The following is a 24,135-nucleotide window of genomic DNA, read 5'->3' on the forward strand; positions in this document are numbered from 1 at the left end:
CTATCAACTACCAATGTTTCCCAATACCCTTTAGTCTTTATCTTAGCAATCTCCTCTTTAGTCTTTATCTACCACTTTACTTTTTACTTTATATTCAGCAATACAAACTGTCCCTGAATATGCTGTGGCTTAGATGCTTAGAGCTCTGTGTCCATGCATATGCTCTATTTTCACCCTGAAATTTTCTCTGACTCTTCATGTCCATCTGGAAAACTTCTATTTTCATAATGTAGTGAAGATGTTTCCCCTCCTTTGGGAAGCTTTTCTGGCCCTTCTCCCTATAACCTGCAAAGAGTTAATCTTGTTTCTCTATACATTAGATATATTTCTCTAATTGTATGTATGTATGTATGTATGTATGTATGTATGTATGTATGTATGTATGTATTTATATACAATGGAAAACTGCCTTTTCATCTTTGTAGAAACTGGCCCAACTGGTACATTATAAGCATTCAGTAAATGTTCATTAAATTGAATCATTTTTTTCATATCTGTAGACCTCAATTTTATCATCTGCTCTCTCTTTCCACCTTTAATTCTTAGTACTTTGAAAACAAAAATGTAGAAAATGGATATTTAGGTTCACTGAAAAAATTACTTAAAAATTTAATCTAATATGCAATCTCAGTAATTCTGAAATGTGCATTGATAAGTTTATTTGGTATACTATTGAGTAGGTTGAATTTATTATGCCAGCAACAACTGTCCTAGACTCTGACACCAGGCCAAAAATGTTGTTGTTGTTTTTTTAAACCACACATTATAAGCATGGGTATAAATAGGTAAACAAGACAGAATAGATCCTATTCTCATGGAATTTACATTCCAATGGAGACAGATAAACTCTATCAGTGAGGGCTCAGTGGAAAGCAAAAATCACACTAAGCCTTTCCAAGTGAGGAACTTTAACACAAGATACCAGTTATAGTTAGGCAATGAAAGACCTGAGACATTTAAAAAATAGTACTGCACTCAGAGATTAGTGTAACTGGAAATCTAGGGAATGTATTTACTTGGTTAAAGAAACGTGACAGCTTTGTTTGGTCTGTCATGCTCAGAAGCTAGAGCCACCCAAAAGAAAGAGAGAGGAAATAAGCTCTGAATTCTCCCTAGTATCTGTGAATGGCCGAAGTCAGAAAGATGCCTAGGAAACTCACCCTGCAAGTCTCATTCCCTAACTAGCCCCATGAAAGACAGCAGAACAAGAAAAGGTATAGGAATGGATTTTAGAGCGATCAGGTTAGGAATCAGCACAAAGATAGTAAACAAATGAATAAATGAATAGAATAGTATCAGATGACAAACACTACATAGATATGATGTGATGATACAGTAAGAACCATGTTGAGGGGATCAGAAAATTACTCTCTGGAAAGGTTATATTTAATCTGACATCATAATAATAATGAGATAGTTACTCCTATAGGGATGAGCCAGAAAGGACTCCAAGTAGGAATGGGCTACATATGCTTCAAAAACAGAAAAAGAGGCTGGCTGGGATGGCTGGATCAGAGTAGGAGACGGAGAGAATGATCCAAAATCAGCTCAGTGAGAAATAAACAGAACAGGTTCCATAAAGATTATTTTTAAAGTACCTATTTTATTCCACGTGCAAGGGAGAAGTCATTGGAGGATTTTGGGCAGAGAAGTGATGTGATTTGATCTGTTCTAAAGAGATCACTCTGACTGTTGTGTAGTAAATGCATTATAGATTACAACAGTAGCAGAGGAATCATTTAGGGCTGTACTGATGATTCAAGGAAGAGATAATGGTGGTTTAAAAATCAGTAAGGTTTTAATTGAAATAGAGAGTACTGGATATATTTAAAATTTCTCTGGAAATAGAATCAACAGGACTTCTTGATGGATTGGATATGGAGGAGTGAAATTAAGAGTAGTTAATAATTTTACAAAGTCTTTTTATAAGGAAAATGCTAATTTAGTCTGCAGCATTTATATGTCCTCTCTCCTTCTATTTCCACAGTTGAGTTTTCAGTGAGTTGATAGACCCTTTTCTTCTTCTTACTCCAAGATCTTGGTTCTCTCACATATTATGCAACTTATTTAAACTAAAAACCTTCTCATTACGCAGACACCTCTTTTTGTGTTTTATTTCCAATTGTTTCTCTTACTCTCATTTTATTCCATTACTATAAATCCATCTCACATTATGTAATTAAGGCCATATCACTTCTTCCACTTTGTCCAAGTCACATAGTATTTCCATCATAATAAGAGTGTTTTTCTTTAATAAAAGTCACATATATTTAATAAAGCTGAGTGTTTTTTAATGAAAAGTTACAGTATACTAAATCTGAGTACAATATACTAAATCTGTTCAAATGCAGCATGAGAAAGTCTTAACAGATCTGACAGTGAATGTTGTACTCATGTTTTTCTTGTCACTGATGGTGACATTAGAAGAGATGCTTAATATTTCTTTTTATTATAACATTTATTCTAAATTATCATTTAATAATGTGTGGAATACATACATGATAAAAATCTCATTTTTTACAGATTTGAAATTACTATTAGTATACACAAAGTACTCCCATATTACATAAGCAGAAATACTTGCCTTATCCATAGTTTTATTCATTAAAGGTTATTTTCTAAATGCAATATTTAAATACATTTCTAAATATGTATATTTTAAACCTCATTTCAATTAAAGATTGTCCTGATTTAAATTATTTGTATCCTCTTTTCTTTTTAACATTTTTACTGTAACTTGTTTTTCCCCTCCAGTAACGAGGAAATCATGAGAACAATGTGAACAAAGTATACATAAAGTGCTAAGCTCCTTAGAAAGTATGTACAGTGTAAGGACTAAGGCTTGTTATTTGTATTATTTATTTTAAGATTGCCTACCATGTTGAGCATTTTTATAACTCATATTTCCTCAATATCCTATCAGTTTAGATAACACACTTGGAGTAACTCTAAAAAATCTAGTCTTACTATCTCTTCTATATATTTATATAACTTAAAATAATTTTTTACATGGGCTAGTTTTAATATGGTGATGTTGTCCTGAGCAATCTGGGCCCCATGTAACAACACAATGTTTATACTTTCATTGCTCTTTGTTTTCAGACGTAGGTAATACATCCTTTAAGGAACCTTCTCAAAGAGGCCAGAAACAATATGGACAATAACAGTATGATAGGTCTTAACTGCACTAGTCTTAAAACATAACACGAGAGGAAAGGTTGCAGTGCAGGTTACTCGAATTCAACTTAGCAACCTTTTCTTAAGCATCTGAACTGTTTTTGTCTTGGTGATGAAAAATATTGTAAGATAGTATCTCCTTTCAAGAAACAGAATAAATTCTAGTATGGTGGTAAGAGAATCATAGAAATGAGTATCATTCAAGTCATATGGGCCAACAGAACATGGATACAAGTTATGGGAAGCAAAGGCAGATGAAAATTAATTTGAAGAATGGATAGGATTCTTATAGGCAAAAATTGGCAGGATCACATTCTAGGAAGAGAGAAGAGCATGTGCTATATTACTGAGGTGATAAAGGGTCGAAGAATTTGGAAGAAAAATTTGTCTTAAGCAAATGGTTAGTTTAAGGGAATAGTCTTTTTTTTTTTTTCTTTTTAAGTTTCTGTTTAAAAACACATCACCCAACTAAAATGATTTATTTTCTGAAGAGGCATGTTTAACATTCCGTAATAATGTCAGAGAGTTAGGTTTGGACTATGATAAGGAGGAATTTAAATGCTAGAATGCATATATATAAGCGAAGGAAAAAGAGGACCAAATTGCAAACCATAAGCTCTAGATTCAAGGCATACCTTTATTACTTCTAAGTGTGCAAACTTCTGGCATACAGGGTTACTCATGAGCAAAACAGCAATATTGACATGTACAGTGTTTCAATGAGTAACAAGATAATGATTGTGCAAGTGCTTTTAAGTTCATATATGCTCTATGTCCGTGTGTGATAATTGATTTTATATAATTTCTTAATCAAACGAGCTATGGGAGATAAAAGTTTTTGATTCAGGGTTAATGTAGCAGTAGCTACATAGTAGGGATCCTTATTTGAAAGCCAAGTGTAATACATCCTGCAATAGAATAGGGGGCCATTGCTGTTGCACAGGTGAGAAGTTTTAAGGGTGTAAAGTAAGATGGAGGCAATTAAAACTGAAAATAATTATTTAACAAGACTGAAGAAGTAGAATCAACAGATGGCAGGATTCTGGGAAAGACTAAATATTTAAAAAATCTGAATTCACTAGGAAAATCAGGAAGAGAAGAGAAAGATGGGTTACCTAGCATGTATTGAGCTCTACTTTATCCTGGGTACTTTATTAGGCAATTTTATGACTGTTAGATAATCTAGTCCTTCACTGAAGCAGTACAGTTTGGTGGTACTCTTTCCATTTCTATTGATAAAGAAATATAACTTTAAGCAGAATAATGAGCTTCTATAAGTCAAGAAAAAGAGTGATAGGATATGAAATTCAGTCCATCTGATTCTAAATTCCATGTGCTTTCATTTGTAATGATGTATACTTGTTTGAAGAAATGCTAGTTCAATTTTTTTAAAAAGTTAAAAAAATTCAAATGTCAGAAGAATGAAAATAATAAAGACCTATGAGAAACATGGAAAGTCATGATTATTGAATCCTTCAGAGGTAATGCTATTCCTAAATTTGAATATAGAGTAGAAGAGGAGCATTTTGAAGATGAAACACTGAGGACTTTTTATTTTTAGGGAATGGGAGGAGAGAGTTAATGCCTCAAGAAGAGAGTAAAAAATGAGTAATCAGAGAATAGACTCGGGGAAACCAAGATATTTCTCAGTCATTGAAAGAGCCAAAAAAGAGCTTACAATGGTGACAGAAGGATCAAGGGAAATGAGGACTGAGAAAATTAACTCAATTTAGTGATGGAGAAGACACTGGTAATTTGAGATGATGCAAAAAGTCAGATTACAAAATATTAGGAAATAGCTGTGTAATAAGGAAGGAAGAGCCACATATGTAAGTTATTCTTTAGAAGATTTTTTGTGTGAAGAGACAGAACACTTTCGGAAGCTTCTGTTTATGACCTTTTCGCACTACTAAAGTTAGATATAAAGATGAACATACTAGCATATTTAGAAATCTTGTGTTAGGAGAATGGGTGAAGCCACCCATCTTTCTCTTCTCTTCCTGATTTTCCTACGATTTTCTTAGTGAATTCAGATTTTTAAATATTTACTCTTTCCCCAAATCCTGCAATCTATTGATTCTATTTCTTCAGTCTTGTAAATAATTATTTTCAGTTTTAACTACTTCCATCTTACTTTACACCCTTAATGGTCTCCTATTCTATTGCAGGACATATTACACATATTCAAAAGTGTGATGGATATAAATTATAACAGTCAGTCTTTCCTGACTATAGTAGTGCTTTAATATTACCAGATGAGAAGCATATTCCCTGTTGTTTCACACTTGAGATATACCAGCGTTTTAATAATCCAAATGAAAACCCAAATTTTGGATCCAACATTATTCTTTGCTCTCAAAAGAACAAATTCATGTCCCTATCTGGTGACATCTCAAAGGGAAAGCATTAGACAAGGCCTTTCCTGCAGAATAAAAGTCTATGTAATGTAAGGATCTTGGAAGCTGAGCTTTCCCAGGATTTGGTTATAATTTTTAAAAACATTTAAATTTTTAATTTATTTTTCAGCATAGAAATTGCTGGTAGCTTCTATATGTCTTTGGCAGCATTCCATCCTTTAAAAGCCTGTTATGGTCCACAGCCATTTCAAATTAGAAACAAAGCTTTTAAGATTACAAAACACAGATTCTGGGACTCTCACCTTGGAGATGAAAGCATAAAATGATAAGAAAAATGTAGCAAGTCTGTAAGATGCTTTATTTCTCCAAGAGTTTTCTTGTATACTTCCTCAGTGATTATAAAAATATTGATTTTGTGCATAAAGGAATGTTTCTGTTTTAGCGACTGCTGTCTATAAGTCATTTACTTTTATGATGAGTTTGAAGTCCTGCTATAAGGTCATATAATCAGAGGAATTAATGGAAAAATGCTAAAGCTGCAGGTTTGATGTTTTAAGCAATTCAATTCACTACATTTGTTGAACTTCCTTCATCAGACATACAGAAATATGAATGAATCTATTTCTGATTCCAGGGATTTTACACTTAGAAAAGTTTCTAAAAGACAAGAAAATATATTTTAAGTATTGTAATGAAGGTACCCACAATGCTAGGAAAGTTAAGAACCAGACTGCAACAGATTAGGAAAACACAAAAAAAGCTTCATGAAGGAGAATTTTGAGTGAGTCTTTGAAGAATGTGTAAGATGACACAGGCAAAAATTCTGGGGTAGAATATTCTGGAAAGAAGAAACAACAAAACCAAGTGAAGATGTAATGGAAAGCCAGACATATTTGAGGCAAACTATGTGGGGTAATTTGTATCCATAAAAATATGGTTGGAAGATAAATCTGGCAAGATTGGATATATTTTGAGGTGTTCTGAATGCCAAAAGTAAGTAGTTTGTGTGTAAGTAGGCCACAGAAGAGCTCTATCAATGTTTGAGTTGGAAAAACACATTACTGAAAATGATTTCTGGAAGACTAACATGATAACAGCATGTACATGGATGGAAAGGGGAAGGATCTGAAGCTAGTAAAGCTGACATTGCAAGTATCTAAAAATATTTTTAAAAGGGTGAACTAGGATTGTGGCCATTGAAATTGAGATGGGGGAGTTGTTCTTATTTGTCAAAAAATGCATGTCTCTTAATTGAAATATCTCTTTTCCTTCTCAGAAATTGGTCATGTTAGGATAATGAAAGAATAGTAAATACTTGAGGTTATTATATCAAGATTCTAGAGAAATATTTTAATAATATATTATAGTCAAGATAGTATATGCATATATAAGCATGCTTATATCAATTAGTTCAATATAAAATCACTTATATATTTTTGTCTCATTTTTAATAGACTTTATATTTTAGAGCAATTTCAGGTTTATAGAAAAAGACACAAAGTACAAAGGATCCCTATATACACCCTTATTACTCCCAACACACACACACAGTTTCTTCTATTATTAACATCTTGCATTAGTGGGGTACATTTGTTACAGTTGGTGAACCAAATCAATATTGGCACATTTCATTAATTAAAGTCCATAGTTTATATCAGGTTTCACTCTTTGTATTCTATGCATTGTAACAAAAGCATATTGACATATATTCACCTGTACAGTATCATACAGAATAGTTTCATTGCCCCAAATGAATTCTGTGCACCACCTATTCCTCCCTCACTCTCTTCCCTGAGAACCCATGGCAATCACTGACCTTTTTACTATCTGGATGATTTTGTCTTTTCCAAAATGTCATATGGTTGCAATCATAAACTATGCAGCCTTCACAAATTGGAATCTTTCACTTAGTAGTATACATTTAGTTAAGGTTTCTTCATATCTTTCATAGCTTGATAATATTTTATTGGTCAACAACATTCCATTGTATTAATCTACCAAAGACAAATTGTATTTATCAATTTAAACACTGATGTGATTCCAGTTCACATCTTGGTTGGCAATTATGAATGAAATGCCTATAAACATTCACATGTGGGTTTTTGTGTGGACATAAGTCTTCAGCTCATTTGGGTAAATATCAAGGAGTGAGATGGCTAGATCATATGGTAATACTATGTTTAGCACTTTAAGAAACTGTCAGAACGTCTTCCAAAATGGCTTTACAATTTTGCATTCTGACCAACAATAAATTATGGTTCCTGTTGCTCCACTTCCTCACCAGCATTTGGTATTGACAGTGATTTGAACTTTGATCATTCTAATAGCTCTGTAGTGGTATCAAGTGATAAACAATGATAAGCATTTTTTTCATAAACCTATTTGCTATTTAGAATAATTTATTTAGTGAAAGGTCTGTTCAGATCTTTTGCCTATTGTGTAATTGGGTTGTTTGTTTTCTTACTTTCTATTTTTATGAGTTCCTTTGTATATTTTGGATACAACTACTTTATCAAATATGTAGTTTACAAATATTTTCTTCCAGTCTTTGAATTGTCAATTTTTTCCTCTGAACAGTGTCTTTTGCAGGTCAGATGTTTATTAAATGAATTTTAATAAAGTCCATGATTTTATTATTTTTTTCTTTCACTGACTGTGCTTTTCATGTTATATCTAAAAAGTCATCACTAAATGCATGGTCGCCTAGACTTTCTCAAATGTTATCTTCTAGAACTTTTACACAGTTTTGCATTTCACATTTGGATTTATGATCCATTTAAAGTTAATTTTTGTGATGGGTGTAAGATCTGTGTCTGGATTTTTTTTTCTTTTTTTTTTTTTGGCAAGTTCATGTCCAGTTTTTCCCGCATCATTTAAGAAAGACTATCCTTTCTCCATTGAATTGTCTTCGGTCTTTTACTAAAGACCAGTTGACTATATTTGTGTTTCCGAGTCTTCTATTCTGTTCTTCCGATCTATTTGTTTATTCTTTTGCCAATCCTACACTGTTTAAATCACTGTAGCTTTATGGTAAGCATTCAAGTCAGGTGGTGTCAGTCCCATGACTTTGTTCTTCAATATTGTATAGGCTATTTTGGGTCTTAACCTTTTCATATAAACTTTAGAAGTATTTTGTTGATAGACACAAAATAACTTTCTTGGATTTTGATTGGGATGACACTGAGGCTATAGCTCAAGTTGAAAAGATTTGACATCTTACTAATATTAAGTCTTCCTATCCATGAACCTGGAATATTTTTCCATTGATTTAGATCTTTGATTTCTTTAATCAGAATTTCGTAATTTTCCTCATACACATGTTGTAAATATTTTGTTATATTTATAACTAAGCCTTTTTTGATGCTAATGCAAAAGGTATTGTGCTTTTAATTTCAAATTCCACCTGTTCATGCTGGTATACAAGGAAAGAGTTAACTTTTGTAGATTAACCTTGTATCCTGAAACCTTGCTATAATCACTTACTAGTTCCACAAGTTTATTTGTTGATCCTTTGGAACTGTTTACCTAGACAATCATACAATCTGCAAAAAAATAGTTTGCTTTATTTCTTCCTTCAAAATCCTTAACCTTTTATTCCCTATTTATGTCTTAGTGTATTAGCTAGGACTTTCAGTATAATGTTGAATAAGAATAGTGAGAGGGGAAATCCCTGTTTTGTTCCTGATCTTGGGAAAAAGTTTCTCACCACTAAGCACCATGTTAGTTACAGGTTTATATCAGTAGATTTTTTTTATCAAAATGATGAAGTTCTCTTTTCTTCCTAGTTTTCTGAGAGTGTTGGATTTTGTCAAATGTTTTTTCTTCATTTACTGCAATGGTGATATGTTCTTTTTCAGCCAATCTATGTGATGACTTGAGTTTTGAGTATCAAGCCAGCTTTGTATACTTGGAATAAATCCCACTTAATCACAGTGGATACTTCTTTTTATACATTGTTGGATTTAATTTGATAGTATTTTGTTGTAAAATTTTGCATCTATTGTTCACTGGACATATTGGTCTGAAATTTTCCTTCCTAGTAATGTCTTTGATTTTAATATTAGGGTAATGAGGAATCTTAAAATGAGTAGGAAGTATTCCCTCTGTTTCTATTTTTCTGGAAGAGATTGAATTGAATTGGTATCATTTCTTCTTTAAATATTTGGTAAAATTCACCAGTGAATCAACTTAGGCCTCATGCTTTCTATTTCGGAAGGTTGTTAATTATTGATTCAATTTCTTTAATAGTTTTAGATCAATTCAGATGATTTATTTATCTTTGTGTGAATTTTACAGATTGTGTTTTTCAAGAAATTCATCAATGTAACCTAAGTTATCAAATTTTTAGACACAGAATTGTTCATTATATTTCTTTATTACCCTTTTAATGGATTATATCTCTTCTCCCCTCTCCTTTCCCTCTCCTTTTCTCTTTGGTTAGACTTTCTAGGGATTATCAATTCTATTAATTTTTTTCGAAGAACCAGCTTTTAGTTTTATTGTTTTTTCTATTAATTTCTTGTTTTCAATTTAATGTACGCCTTGTCTTTTTTTTTAAACTATTATTTAGCTTACTTTGTATTTAATTTGCTCTTCTTAAAGTTTTGATACACCTTTTTAAAAGTAACATTTTTGCCATGGTTATTTTTTAAATATCCTGAAAATAATTTTTATATACATTGTGAAGTGAAACAAAAGAACAGTAAGTTATACCTACTTAGTGTTCTGTCTTGAAGGTACTTTACATATTGTAAATCTTGAAAGATTAGTGATTTCACAAATTTAATATCTCATTTATTAAAGAAATAAATATTTACTGAGTGGCTAAAACTTATCTGTCAACGTAATTGATACTGTACCAAACAAAGGCCAGGGACTATTAGAGCTGATATTCTAGGAGGACTTGACAGAAAACATAAAAATACACAAATATACACGTTACTTTAGTGGTGATAAGTACTATAAAAGTAGTATAAGGTAAAGGAACAGAAAAGGCAATGTTATTTTATTATAGGATAGAAGATAACATATGAGAAGTGACCTGCTTCAGATTTCAAGGCAGTTCTATCTAGTTTTTGCAATGTTTGGTTAAGTAAAAAAATAAACAAAAAAGCAAAATTTTACAAATTGTACCTTAATTACATTTCTTCTTTCCTAGCTCCAAAGTTCCAGATCAAAGGACACTAACATTTTAATTCTAATCAATTAATTTATATATTTTTATTGATGGTTTGGGTGATTTACTGATTGCATTTAGTGGTGGTACATTGAAGCCCTGAAACCTTACAGGACTCATTAGGCATTTTCTGAAGTAGTTCAGATCTGAGCTAAAAGAATAGAAGTGGCAAATGGAAGAGGCCTTGGACTGTAGAGACAACTTCAAAAGAAAAATCAGCAGTGCTTGGAGCTGTAATCAACTGATCCTACTTTCCTATTTTCCCCCTACTCTATCCTATCCCTAGCAGCTTGCAATTATTACCAAATTTTAAGTCAGGTTTGCTGAGAAATGGTGTTTCCATTTTTTTTTTCAGTAAGGCACTGTATTGCCTAATTTTTGTGTGCTATAAAAAAAATAACACTGCACTTGAAAATAAGACCTGAGTTTAGTCCAATGTGCAAGAATTATTTTCCCTAGACACCATGCCAGTACATTCAGGGGCTACCATTGGATTAACCATGGTGATTGGCAAATCTTGAGAACCTGTCTTGGTAGATTTTGTTAAGGTATGAGTAACAGAAAGCATGTCCTTAAAAGCTGAGAAGCCAATAAACAAAATTTGTCTTATATTTACCTTTTTATATGTGTGTGCTTGCCTTAGAAGCCATATAATTTCAAGTAAAGATTAAAGAAACACAAACATTTATGGATGAATTCTTAATGAATGCAGCTTATACTCAGTTTAATGTTCTGTTATTAGAACTTCCATCCACTCATTCATTCATTTAAATTTTTCTATGTTAAAATCCTTATCAATTTTACACACTTAGAGATGGAACAGGACCTTTTTCACAGTTTTTTTCCTTCTTAGGAAATAATCATTTATGGAAAAGCATGTTAATAAATGAGGCATTTTTGTTGCCTCAGTGTTAGCTGAAGTCCCAAGGCTAATAAAAAAATGATGTTATGTGCTCTCACATTCTAAAAGAGGCATTTCAGAACATTTGTGTAGAATTTATTAATAATGTATTAAAAAAAAATCATCCAAGATCATTAGAATAACACATAGCTTAACTAGAGAAAGGATACATCAGAGATGTGAGGACATGGAAATGGAATGGAAAAAAAAAACTGCAGATATAATTTCCTTGGAATGAGTTGGAGCATTTGAGTAGGAGATCCCGACTCCTACCTGAACCCAATTAGGAAGGAGGCTTCAAGAAGACAGTTCACTAAATCAAGAGGCACTAAATGGCGGTGAAGAGATTGACTTTTTTACCTTTGCTGTATGTCACTAAATTGCAGAAATGTGTGAGCCCTGGTACCTCAAAGAACTGGCATATTATTTGGGTAAATGGACAAAGGTCACTAGGAGAGCTTGCCATGAATTTTTGTATTTTTGTTGTTTGTTGCTGATGTTTTTTAAAAAATATTTGTGGGGCAGAGACTGGCACTTCAATCCAACAACCGGTCTTGCTTCTACATGTAGAGGCAGTGATTCATTGTATATCTGCCTAACAGAGGCTATTTTTTCTTTTGAGATGATAAGGGTGCAGGAAAAGAGAGTTAATGTTAATCCAAGCCCTGACTAAAACTGTATTACTCCATAATGAGCTAATTAGTGTATCTTTTGTCAGTGGATTTTATTACTTTACCAGCTTCCCTTTCCTTATTCTTTGGGGTGCTTCCCATAGCCTTTTAAGAATAATCACTGTTTTATGCTTTTACAACACACAAAAAGTTCCTTTTTTCCCTTCTGAAACAGATTAGTCTAAAAATATTTTAACTGCTGTTTCTGAATTGGTGCTATTTATAGCTGAAACTGAACTTGAAAGATAATCTAATCCATTACCCCTGTAAAGGTCTCCCAACCTATATCTCTGTTTGAAGATTTCTTCACTCCGGATCCATGTTTCTAATTGTTATGCCTAGAAGAATTACTAGCAATTTCCTGAATGCACTGAGCTTTATCATGGCTTTGCACAATGCTTTTTATGTTTGTACCTGGCAAGCTTAGGAATTCTAGATAGAAATCATATAAAGGCAGAGTCATTATCATCAGTCTCAAAAGGACACTAAAAATTACTCAGCAAGGCAATATTTCTACATCAAACTTGCTCTCTCACTCTTGGTAATAACTTATTTCCAATTTTTCTCTCAAAGTTCCTCTCTTGTACATCCCCTTCTCTCTCTCTCCATCAATTATATATATATATATAATATGTATATTATATATATATATTATATTTAATTTATATTTTAATTAACATGCATTTTAAAATTTGATGGTCTTGCTTGATTCAGCATTACCAAAGTATTAAACATGAGCTCTCTCACCTTCCCATCACAAACTCTGCAAGTCTAGTAGCATCTCCTATTTCTCTATCTTCCTTCCTGCTACAGTTAAAATAATTTTCCCCCACCTGTCCTTGGGATGCTGTTTATTTTCTCCAAAACAATTTATTCCTTTACTTATACCCTCTTTTTCTTATCATCAATATTTCCCTCTCTACAGGCTTATTTATACCAACCAATAAAATGCTCTGGTTTCTTGTATCTCTAAAAAGAAAACCTCTTTTGACGTCCTAATGACTACAGGACTGCCACCATTATTCTTCTGCTTTATGCACTTCAATGTTCAAGGTTATTACCTATCTGAACTGTCTCTTTATTCACTCTTCAGCCTATTTCAATTTGTGTCAACCTCTGTCACTCCAGTGAAATCACTCTTGTCAACAACCTTCATGTTGTCAAATTTAAGGGACAGTCTTCTATCTTCATCATTCTCAAGCTTTCAGTTGTATTCAACATTCTGGATTCCTTTTAAAGGCCTTCCTTCTCTTGCTTCATTCACACCTCTTCCTCTTGCAATTCATGAGCATGATTTGATAGCTTCTTAAATCCCATCACATAATGAAATAACTTAGATCTTTGCGACTATGTCATAGATTCTCTTGTCTTTCTAAATAGTCTAACAAATGGATGTCATCTATTCATGTTGCTTTAATATTTTTAATAATATCGACATACTGATGTTTCCCTGCTATCTCTGAACTTCAATTATGTTCAACTATGAACTTAACAATCCCAAATGGAGATCTCCAAGTCATTTTAAGTTTATAATTTCTAAACTGAACTCTTAATTTTTCTTCTCAAATACAGACTTCCACACCTAATTTAATAGAATCATTTACCCCAATTTTGTGATGTTCAAGCAGAGAAACTTAGAGATTATCCTTTTTTGTTTTATTTTTCTTACTTTCCACATCAAATTATCATTGGCTATTAAAAATTTTATATTCAAAAGATATCTTGAATGTGTCTAATTCACTTCCATCACCATAGTCCAAGTCTCCACCATCTTACACCCAGGTTACTGCCTTCTAACTAAAACTCCTGTTTCTTCAAGCCACCTATGTAAAGTATAAATCATGATCTACTGAAAATATAAATTGGATAAGCTCCCTCTCTCACAACTCTTTACAGCTCCCAATAACAGGTAGGTGACCTAAATAAGTGAAGAAGCCTAGGAGTGACTATGGTGAACCAGAGAGCTTGCTAGAGGGTGCAACTTTAGTTCCACCTGATGTTGCAGTGAAGGTATATAGGTTACAGCTGACAGATCTAAAAAGGGAAAACAAAAATCTCTGTGTCTGTGTGTGTATGAAACCTGATTTTTAAATGTTGGTTCCTCTATTTTAAAAATACTGTAAGTTTAAAACAAAGTATCTTCAGTCAAGATTAGGCTGAATAGTTGCCAATTTGCTTCCTCTGCAGAAGAGATCTGGTTTCTCCACATCTCCTTGACTTCATTCTATGCTTTTCCCTAATTTACATTATGTAATTTAGACCCCTTGATCTTTATTTTTCTGGAATGGCTCATCAAGCTCTTCCTCAATGTGAGGCTCTTACTTCCTTGCAGACTAGAGGCATAAAATTCTTCTGCTATCAATGAAAGTGGGAACTTCTTAAGTTAGGTGCATTCCCACTCTGACATTTTTATTCTCTCTCACAGAAGCTTGATTTTTTATTTTATTTTTTGACTTCACAGTACTTTTCTAAATTTGTCATTACAACCACATGTGCTCATGTAATTGTTTATTGTCTTTTGTGCCATTAAATTCAAAGAACTATGGGGGTAATGCACTACATCTGGTTTTGTGTGTTTCATTTGTTCCTAGGGCATGGCCAGGCACATAGCAGGCAAACAATATATGCAGATAATGAATGTGTAAATGTATAAATGTTCTTCTCTGGATTTCTCTTCCTTCTACATGAAACTATAATCATTCTTCAAGGCCTAGGTCAACATTTGCCTCTGTGACCCTCATCTAACTGTCAAAAATACCATACCTGCTCTGTACCTCCATAACATTTATATGTTCTTAAATTGTAATGACTACATTATACCTTAGTTTGACTGTAAGCTTCTTGATGTCTAAATCTAACAGGGTGCTTGAAAGATGATTGCAAAATAATCTGATTTGAGATTGACTATAAGGTAATTTAACTCACTATATTACTATCAAGTCTATTTCCAATAAATCACATATTTTTGCAAAAAGTGAGCCCACATAAATATTAATAATAATTATTTCATTCATCATATCATACTATAATAGCAGCTAGCACTAATTGAGAGCTTATTTTGTCTCAAGCTTGATTATTGCTCCATGCATACATTATCTCATGTAATCTTCCCCTCAATCTCGTGAAATAGGCATTATTATCCTCATTTTTAGATCTGAGGAAATCAACTCTCAGAGAAAACAAGATAGTTTATGGCAAGGATGGGATTTGAATGAAGTCTGCTTGGTTTAAAACATAATGTAATATGCTTAAATATGATTAAAAGGTCAGGATTTGGAAATCAGGAAGTAACAAATTCAAATTCCAGTTCCATCAAATTATTAGCCAGATAAACAGAGCTTCTGTTTTCTCATTTGTAAAGAGGGTATAAAATAATAAATACCTTACAGTGTTTTATAATAAATAAAAAAGACATGTAAAAAACACTTGGTAAATTGCTTACTAATTTTTAGTCTATAAAATATTACTTTTAATTACTGAGGCTAATTTAGTTGATATTTTATATAGTCACTTAGTTTACTGAGACCAGAATTTGACAAGATTTCAGGTCTTTTGAATTTCTTTGCAGTGTAATTTTTCAAACATGATTATGTTAATTATAAGTCCAGTTAAAGAAAGTTCTCCAAAATTTCTAGAAAATTAGTTTTATTCATAATGAAATAATACTGTTTTCTACTCCAAGTGTATCAAAATATAACACTAAGTCATCTTGAAATATTCATGAGGACAAAATTTTCATAGGTCTCTATTCTAATAATTATAGTTTCATTCATAGGAATACTCTTTAGCATATCATTTATTCTTTATACAAACAATATAAAGGAAAGATTGTAAATGTGTGGTATATGTAACTATAACCATTATCTATTTTTTATACTTTGTGAAACTAAGGATTTGTGAGTGTTAACTAAATTATCATTTAGTATTTAATAGGATTTTTTGATATCTTTTATTTATAAAAGAGGACTACTGAAAATTCAAGATTTAAAAAAAAAATTATTTAATAGTGTAAATTAATGGCTACCATACTTTATTACATATATTCTCTAGGTTGTTAATAAATTTAATTTCAAATTAATAAAATGAAGAGTAATTTACAGATAGAGATAAAACTTACTCAAGTTATATTTACTTCCAAAAATTATATACAAAATGTTTATAGAACATTTGCACAAAGGTTTCACAGGCAGTACCTCATTTGAAACTCACCATTACATGTGGCAAGTTTGATACACATGTTATAGAAGAGGAAACTCATGTAGATATGAGTTAGTGACTTACCCGAGATGAGACAATAATCAGTAGAATTTGAATTCAAACTCATGTCTTTCAAATCCAAATCCCATGATTTTTCACTTACTACATGACAAAAAATTAATCATTTAAACACCAATAAAGTGCCCTTATAAAGTTATGTTATGTAGTTAGTCACTTTAAAATAATGAAGTATTATTGATAGTAAGTAACACATCAATGAAATCTAGCTGCCACACTTCTAAGTCATCAAGACTTCATTTCCATATTATTAGTATTTTTAAAATATAAATTAAAATAAACTTTAACAAAATAAATAATGAGATAAACAATTAAAAATATTACCTAAAATCTGCTCCAACTCTCTTCCCATTTTCTGGTTCTCCTGGATCTGGGCATAAATTGGAAGCTGTTTTAATACCTCCCTCATTTACTGTAATAACAAAAAAAAAAAAAAAAAGAAAAGAAAACAGAAAAACATACATAATTAGAGAATCAAGAATGGTATTTGTTTAAAATTGTACACAAAATATATTCTTGTATTTTGTTATTATAATTACTATAGTTTAAATACAGAAAGTTAAAATATAATTTGATAACCCAATAATGAAGATTAAAGCTTTTTTCTATTTGTGGACCTATAAGAAAATAAGTTTCATGTTCATATTCAATGACATACTATTCTTGTTATCAACACATTAACAGTTAGCACTTTATTTTTAATTACCATCAAATTATAAAATTTCTGGTAATGCACTGCCAGAGTATCAGTGCCAGAGTTTCCATTAATAATTGGCAGTAAAGAAGTCACCACCAGTGTCATACGAGTACCTGATATTTTAAAAGTTGAAATAGAAAAATAATTCCTTATGGGAAATTTATGGTTATTAGCTTTTCTTATTTGGTATATAACAAAGTAACTTTGTCTTCCGATGTCAAAATAAAACTGTGGTACAAGTTATCAAGCATGTCATTGATTTATGATATAATGCTGAAAACCAAATTAAGGGCTTTACCCATTAGCAATTTCCATGACTAATTTCCATTCTGTGTTCTACTCAACCAACTATACACATTTTCAGCAGTTTCTTCAGAAGACCCACTTAATAAAAGATTTATTAATGTTTTCAGTGAATGTGATCACAGTAAATAAATTCCCAAGATAGATTTTTAATGGGAAGATTATTAAACCAGATAAGTTCTAAAATATTTGAATGATAATGTTTTATAAATTCAATCTGACAGTGAATTGGAGAATAACTTCCATTTTGCTCCTCATCGCCTCATCTGTTTTTTAAAAGAAAATAGGACCTGAGTAGAGACTCCAGAAAGAAAAAAATCTAAACCATGTAAAAATGGTTCTTGTCCTATACTGTGGATTGGAATCACCTGTGGGCCTATTTTTTAAAAAATAAAAATGCTTACTTCTACCTCTAGATATTATAATGCAATTACTTGGGTAGAAACCTTTGTTGTTGTTGCTTTGCTTTTGTTTTTCAATAATCCTCAAGATGATTCTAATGTAGAGTCAATGTTGAGAACTACTAGATTTCTGCATCATTTAGTTCAGATTGTCAGCTTGTTCAAATTGATTTATCAAGATAGCAAGATAACTATCAGATGATGGCTCAACAGTCATATCTCTAAATAGAAGTTATATTTTCAATTACATATGAAATTTTCTGTCTGTGCCCTTCATGCTATAAAAATCACTTTCCTAAATATCCCCAACAATATCCTTAGTGCTGCCAGCTTTATTACATATTCACCAATCCATGCACAGCATGTGATATTTTTTGCTTTTCTTGGTTTTCTGACTTGCTTTTTAATTTCTTTTTAACTGTTTAATTTTTGTTGTTTGTTTTGTTTTGTATTGGTCACTCTCTTACTTTTCTATATATCACACCTATAGGGCAAATTTAAAGGCCACTTTACTGACACATAGCTTTCCATATTTTATAATTCCCTAATGGCTTGAAAAATTACCTCTTTGCTAAGGAATTCCAATGTATGATTTTGCCATTTTTTTTCTCAAGCTCCTTCCTGCTCCTTCAATGATCTAATAGATCAGCCCACCAAAATTCTCATAGTACATGAAAATGTATATGCTCAAATTCAACTTAACCACTGATGCTTTTGTTCTCCATTATCATTTTCCTCCAATCCATCTTGAGTACTGGAGGAGAACTAATCTTCCTCAAACACAATTTTTATTACTGTTCAAATATCCTGTGATTCTAGACTTCTAAGTATATCAATTGTCTTTCCCAGTGGCCACCAAGATATATCCATTACTCAGTTCCAACAGATTCTTCATCGTTCTGCAGTTTCCCTGGTTAGCCATGCAAATTCCATGCTTTGTGTTTTCTCCAGGTCTCCATGTTTTCCCTTTCTTCCTCTTTAGCTCTCAGAATCCTATATAATTTTCTAGACTCAGATCAAGTCTGACTTTTTGCAAAATACATTTTTCATTTTTTCTAGATTTTCTAATTCCTCTTTTTATATAGCGTGAACATCATATTTAATTTTATATTATTTTATCATATTATGTTAGTAGTTTCATATTCCTCAGTCACATATATAAATACATCATACATTTGATAAAGATAAGGGAGAAACATAATTATTTTAATATACCCACAATGCCTAGATAGGGATTAATGACTTCTCAGTAAATATGTCCTAGTCATTTGATTAAAAACAATGTGTTGTACACTGTTATCAATGAGTAGAGTATTTTCTATGGGAAACATTCTCTTTTCTATCTTTACATGGTTTTTGAAAATATTATGATATATGTTATTAAAATGTGACTTTCCAAATCATATTTTTAGCAACTGCCTTAGTCTAGGTTTAAATCTTGGCAGACTGATTCGAGAAATTCCGTTCTTAACCTCTGAGCTCTACATCCTATACAGAAAGCTCAACAGGTAAAATGGCACCAGTAATTAAAATTCAAAAAATTTTCCAAATATTTTATCTTAAAATGGAGATCATATATATAATTTTCACAGAACAATTTATAATGTTAATTCTTATGATTTAATTATAAAATTACTTTTGTAATTCTTAATGTGCCCTTTAAACCACTGTCTTTGGACATCTTTAATAGATAAAAAAAAGTTCCCAATTTAAAAATGTAAAGATAACAGGACAGCTTCTACATGATACATGGTACAGGCATTTAATGTTCTTTAATTAAAACATTTAAAATAAAAAATAAAAAACAAAGTGTATAATCTCATATTTTTCTGATATTTAGATATTACCCACAGCTAGTGATGCCAAGACATTGAAAAGTAGTTAGTATCCATTCAATCAGCTATTTCACTACATAATACCATTCAAACAACTGTACAGGTATTTATCACTTTACTTCTTTTAATTTGAATAGTAACTGACAGAGTAGTAAGAACATGAGGGCTCTTTAAAAGTTTAATTACACGAACAAGGTGCTGCCTCTTATAAAGAGCATGACCTTGGGGGATATCATTTTTGCTTTGATTATTAAGGATGGTAATAATAATAACAACAATAATTATTGCTAATGCAATATAAATCCTTTTCCTGATACCTTAATGGAAAAAAGAGATGAGGGCAGAATTTATAGAATTTTAAAAGTTGAATGAATTGTCATGTCTTATAACCTTGAAATATCTTTATTATATATGTTTACAAAATGTGCTGTAAGAATCTTAATTTACCATATTATTGTATGTTCTAGCTTGAAAATACTCGAATCTTAATTTACCATATTATTGTATGTTCTAGCTTGAAAATACTATAAATGTAGTCAATATCAAAATGTAATATTGTTATTATAAACAAGTTTTCTGAAGCTTCTGATTTTATATAGCATATAATCTACTTTAAAAATAAAAATGAGTAGATTATGACTAAATGTCATCTGACCAAATGTCATCACATTATCTCATCCAGCTGGTGGCACTGCTATCTTTCTTAGATTTTTTTTATATTAGATCTAAAATTTTTATTCCACCTTATAAAGTATAATGCTTTGGATCTTGTTCTGAATTTCAATATCATGAATGTTGACAGAATGCTATTTTACAATAACTTTATATGCTAGAGTTTCTTCTTAATTCATTTAGCTTCCCAATGAAATATTGGATCCTTGCCAGCTGAGACTATATTTTATTCATTCTTTTACCTTCTTAGTCTAGCATGGTGCTGCCATGGAGAAATAGCTCAAATAGAACTGTGGAATGATGTATAATAAGAATGAATGAAAGCATGGACTTGAACAAGATGAAATAATTTTTAAAAAATAATACATTATGGAAAGCTCACAGTTTCTCTATAATTCCACTTTAAAATTCTAGAAGAGCCTAGTAGGAAAGTTGGCAAGGCTACTAGTCCACTAAATTCAACATTTTAAAATATAAAAATGCATTTATGTATTTAATTGTTTAAACTGAAGTATAGCTGATTTACAATATTGCATTAGTTTTTGGTGTACAAGTGATTGAGATATATATACACACATATGTATGTGTGGGTATAAATATATATGTATATTCTTTTTCAGATTCTTTTCCATTATAGACTATTACAATATTTTTATTTTCTAAATTAAAAATATATATTTTTCCTTTATTTGCAAACCTACTCTCTTTGACGAACAACAACAAGGGATGGATAGAGACTATATAGAGTCCAGGTACTAAAGTTGGATAAAAGAATCTAAATTACCCAATTAAACAACCACATGGTTCCCATGAATACTACTGCAGCTTCTTGAATCTCTTATTTGTTTCTTAGCTAAAATGTAAAGGTTCTATTGTGGGAAGACAAGCTTTAGAAATGTGTCTAGTTTGTGTCCTCCATAATTATGTCCATTTTTGGAAGTTCCAGTGATGGAATCAATTATGTATTCAAAGAACACAAGGTTTAATTTTTTCATTTGAAAGTTGATGTCAGACAAAAATTGTCTCCGTTCAAAGTGATTTGGCCCTGTGTTAAATAAATGATTCAAAGGGATGAAGACTTGAATGCTTACTTGATAACAGATATATAGTAACGGTAAAAATTAAAGCAATATAACCTTTTCTGTGAATGACCATCAAGAATATATATTTGAGACTATTTTAGAAAAAAACTATAGGAAAACAAACTTTAAAATAATGTTGCCTTGTTATTTCGTGATTATGAAAAAACTGGCATAAATAATTTGTTTTGATTGAAGTGAAATTATTTATATCAAAAAATAAAAATAAAAGAGCACAATACTTTTTATCTCCTCCACAAGCTTTAATGGACAAATGCAAAATTTATTTTAAAATAATTAAGTAAATTGACATTTTTTTGGTTTGTGATTAACTTTTAAAATTTTTTGTCTCATTAACTTTACTTCTGACAATCTAAAATCAATTGTTCTTTAAATAATATGTTTATTACAATGTAATATGTATAATATTATGTAATATGTAATTATATATGTTTATTATATGTAAATCAGGATTTGTTTGTTTTCCCAAATACACTGTTATGTCTAAATTCCCTGTCTTATTCACCCTCCTAACTAGTGTACAAGAAAAATTAAAATATGTATGTTCACTAGGCAATATACCAAATACAAAGAGTTACAGACACCTTATTTTACTTGTTAAATTTGATGTGCAACATTGTGTAAGGTTAAGGCATACAGCATGTTACTATGATACATTTTATATATATATATAATCATATATATATGATTATAATATATAATATTTATGATTGCTCCTATAAATATTTATGATTGCCACTAATGTAGAATTGCATACATCTTAATGCCTTGATAAATCTTAGATATTTTAATATAAATAGCTTGATTTTCCCAGGATATCTGAAAGTTTGAAGAATGAAGCATATAAAATAACATTTTTGTAGTCAAAATGAGGAAAGGGTAAAACAGTCACAGTTTATAATTCTTCTTAGATTTCCAAAATAAATATACTGTCCAGACAAAATATTAGGAAAAGAGTAGTAAACCTAATATTTAAGTCTGCAAAAATTTAACTTTTATTTCATATTGATACAAAATTTAATTTCAGAATAATTTCATCTAACAACTTTTTTCTGTTTACATTTTCTATTATAGAAAAAAGTCTTTCTCTCTAAAATGTATTAAATAATTAATAAATAGAATATTATTATATAGATTATTTATTTTCCCTAAAAACAGTATCAATTTTGAAAATACATTTTAATACAAAAATATAATAATAAATCATAATTATATAGCCAAATACTTTGAAATGATGAAATCACCCAATTTGATGATTTTCTACTCATATCTGCTACTTTAGGTTTAGTATTCTCAAATCCAACAAAATGTGAAAATCACATTTTAAAATTAGGGCACTTTAAAATATTTGATAACATACAGGTCCCAAGATTGCTTCTTAAAAGTTGATGTAACTGCTCAATTTGTGACATTTATTATTATATATATGTAACTCAATAAATATGTGGGTAAAATCTTTTTCTGATATAACTACAATGAATAATTTTTGTTAAAGAAATAGCTTAACACTTATTTTATCAGATGATTTGAAATTTAATAAAACAACGCTAAAACATGTTTGTTAAAAATAATAATGTTATTTACAACTAATCTTATTTTATTATCAATAAGTCATTTTAGAAGTCAGATATTGTGTTATAAATGGCATCTTTCAAAATATATTATATGTATCTGTATGAACAGTAAGGCAGGGAATTTCTACAAACTGCTATTGATTTACACTGAAAAATGTATAGCTCTATTAAATTTTTTTATATTCATTTGTGGTAATATAACAATGAATATTTAATTCAATGATTCTTAATCTGAGAGTCAGGGATGAACTTCATATAATTTATAAATCCCTGAATATTAACCAAAATTATGTATTGGAGCAGCACATAAATGTGTAGTATTTCAGTCCATTTTGTGAGATTTTCAAAAGAAAACAAAAATGAATTAGTTAATTCACTTACAAAAGACTATTGACTGAAAGGGTTTGTATAAATTAACTCAAATTAAATATCTTTTTTCTTTAAATGAAAAATTGTTATTAAAAGAAATGTTTCCTTAGACAAAATAATTATACAGAAATTTAGGTATGTTCAAACAAAAATTTCCACAAGAAACAATCAATTTGAGGATTTTCACTCACTTATTATCTTACATCCTAGAATTATAAAACTAGAATGTTATCAACATGATAGAACAAAAAAGCTTTCTGTTTTTTTACATTTTTAAAACAATCTGAGTTCCAGAGCTTATATATTAATTCATTAACTCAATATGTATTTAGATATGAGGAAATATTGAATAATAATAATCATGCATGTTATATAGATATTAATGCAGTTAATTTGGTAAACACACAAATATTTTTTATAAAACACACAAACAACACAGACACCACAAACTTCACTCTTGCACTAGAGAAAGTAACAAAAAAGGAGTACACTCACAGATAGAAAACTTGTTGCTGTTGTCTTTCCCTGGAAACAACTTAAATCCTCTAGATTTAAAATCTATGGCCTTTTTCACTAGTTAAGAAAACAAACAAAAACATGTATCAGGATACACAATTTTAAAATGAA

At 30.7% G+C, this 24,135-nt stretch overlaps 1 protein-coding gene across 3 annotated transcripts in view; it reads right to left on the minus strand.

Annotated features, from left to right (window-relative positions):
* The window catches only part of CSMD3 (CUB and Sushi multiple domains 3), a 1,011,591-nt gene that overhangs the window by 539,254 nt on the left and 448,202 nt on the right, over positions 1–24,135 (minus strand). For 2 of the 3 annotated variants that reach the window (XM_074352929.1, XM_074352930.1), the window contains 2 exons: positions 24,004–24,081; positions 16,882–16,969 (listed from right to left, as the gene is read on the minus strand). In XM_074352929.1, the coding sequence (XP_074209030.1) occupies positions 16,882–16,969; positions 24,004–24,081 (166 nt within the window). The remainder of the gene's footprint in view (positions 1–16,881; positions 16,970–24,003; positions 24,082–24,135) is intronic. The other variant, XM_074352931.1, reaches the window with a different exon arrangement.

The sequence above is a fragment of the Camelus bactrianus genome, chromosome 25 (genome assembly GCF_048773025.1).
Source record: "Camelus bactrianus isolate YW-2024 breed Bactrian camel chromosome 25, ASM4877302v1, whole genome shotgun sequence".
In the NCBI taxonomy this organism is placed as follows: Eukaryota; Metazoa; Chordata; class Mammalia; order Artiodactyla; family Camelidae; genus Camelus; species Camelus bactrianus.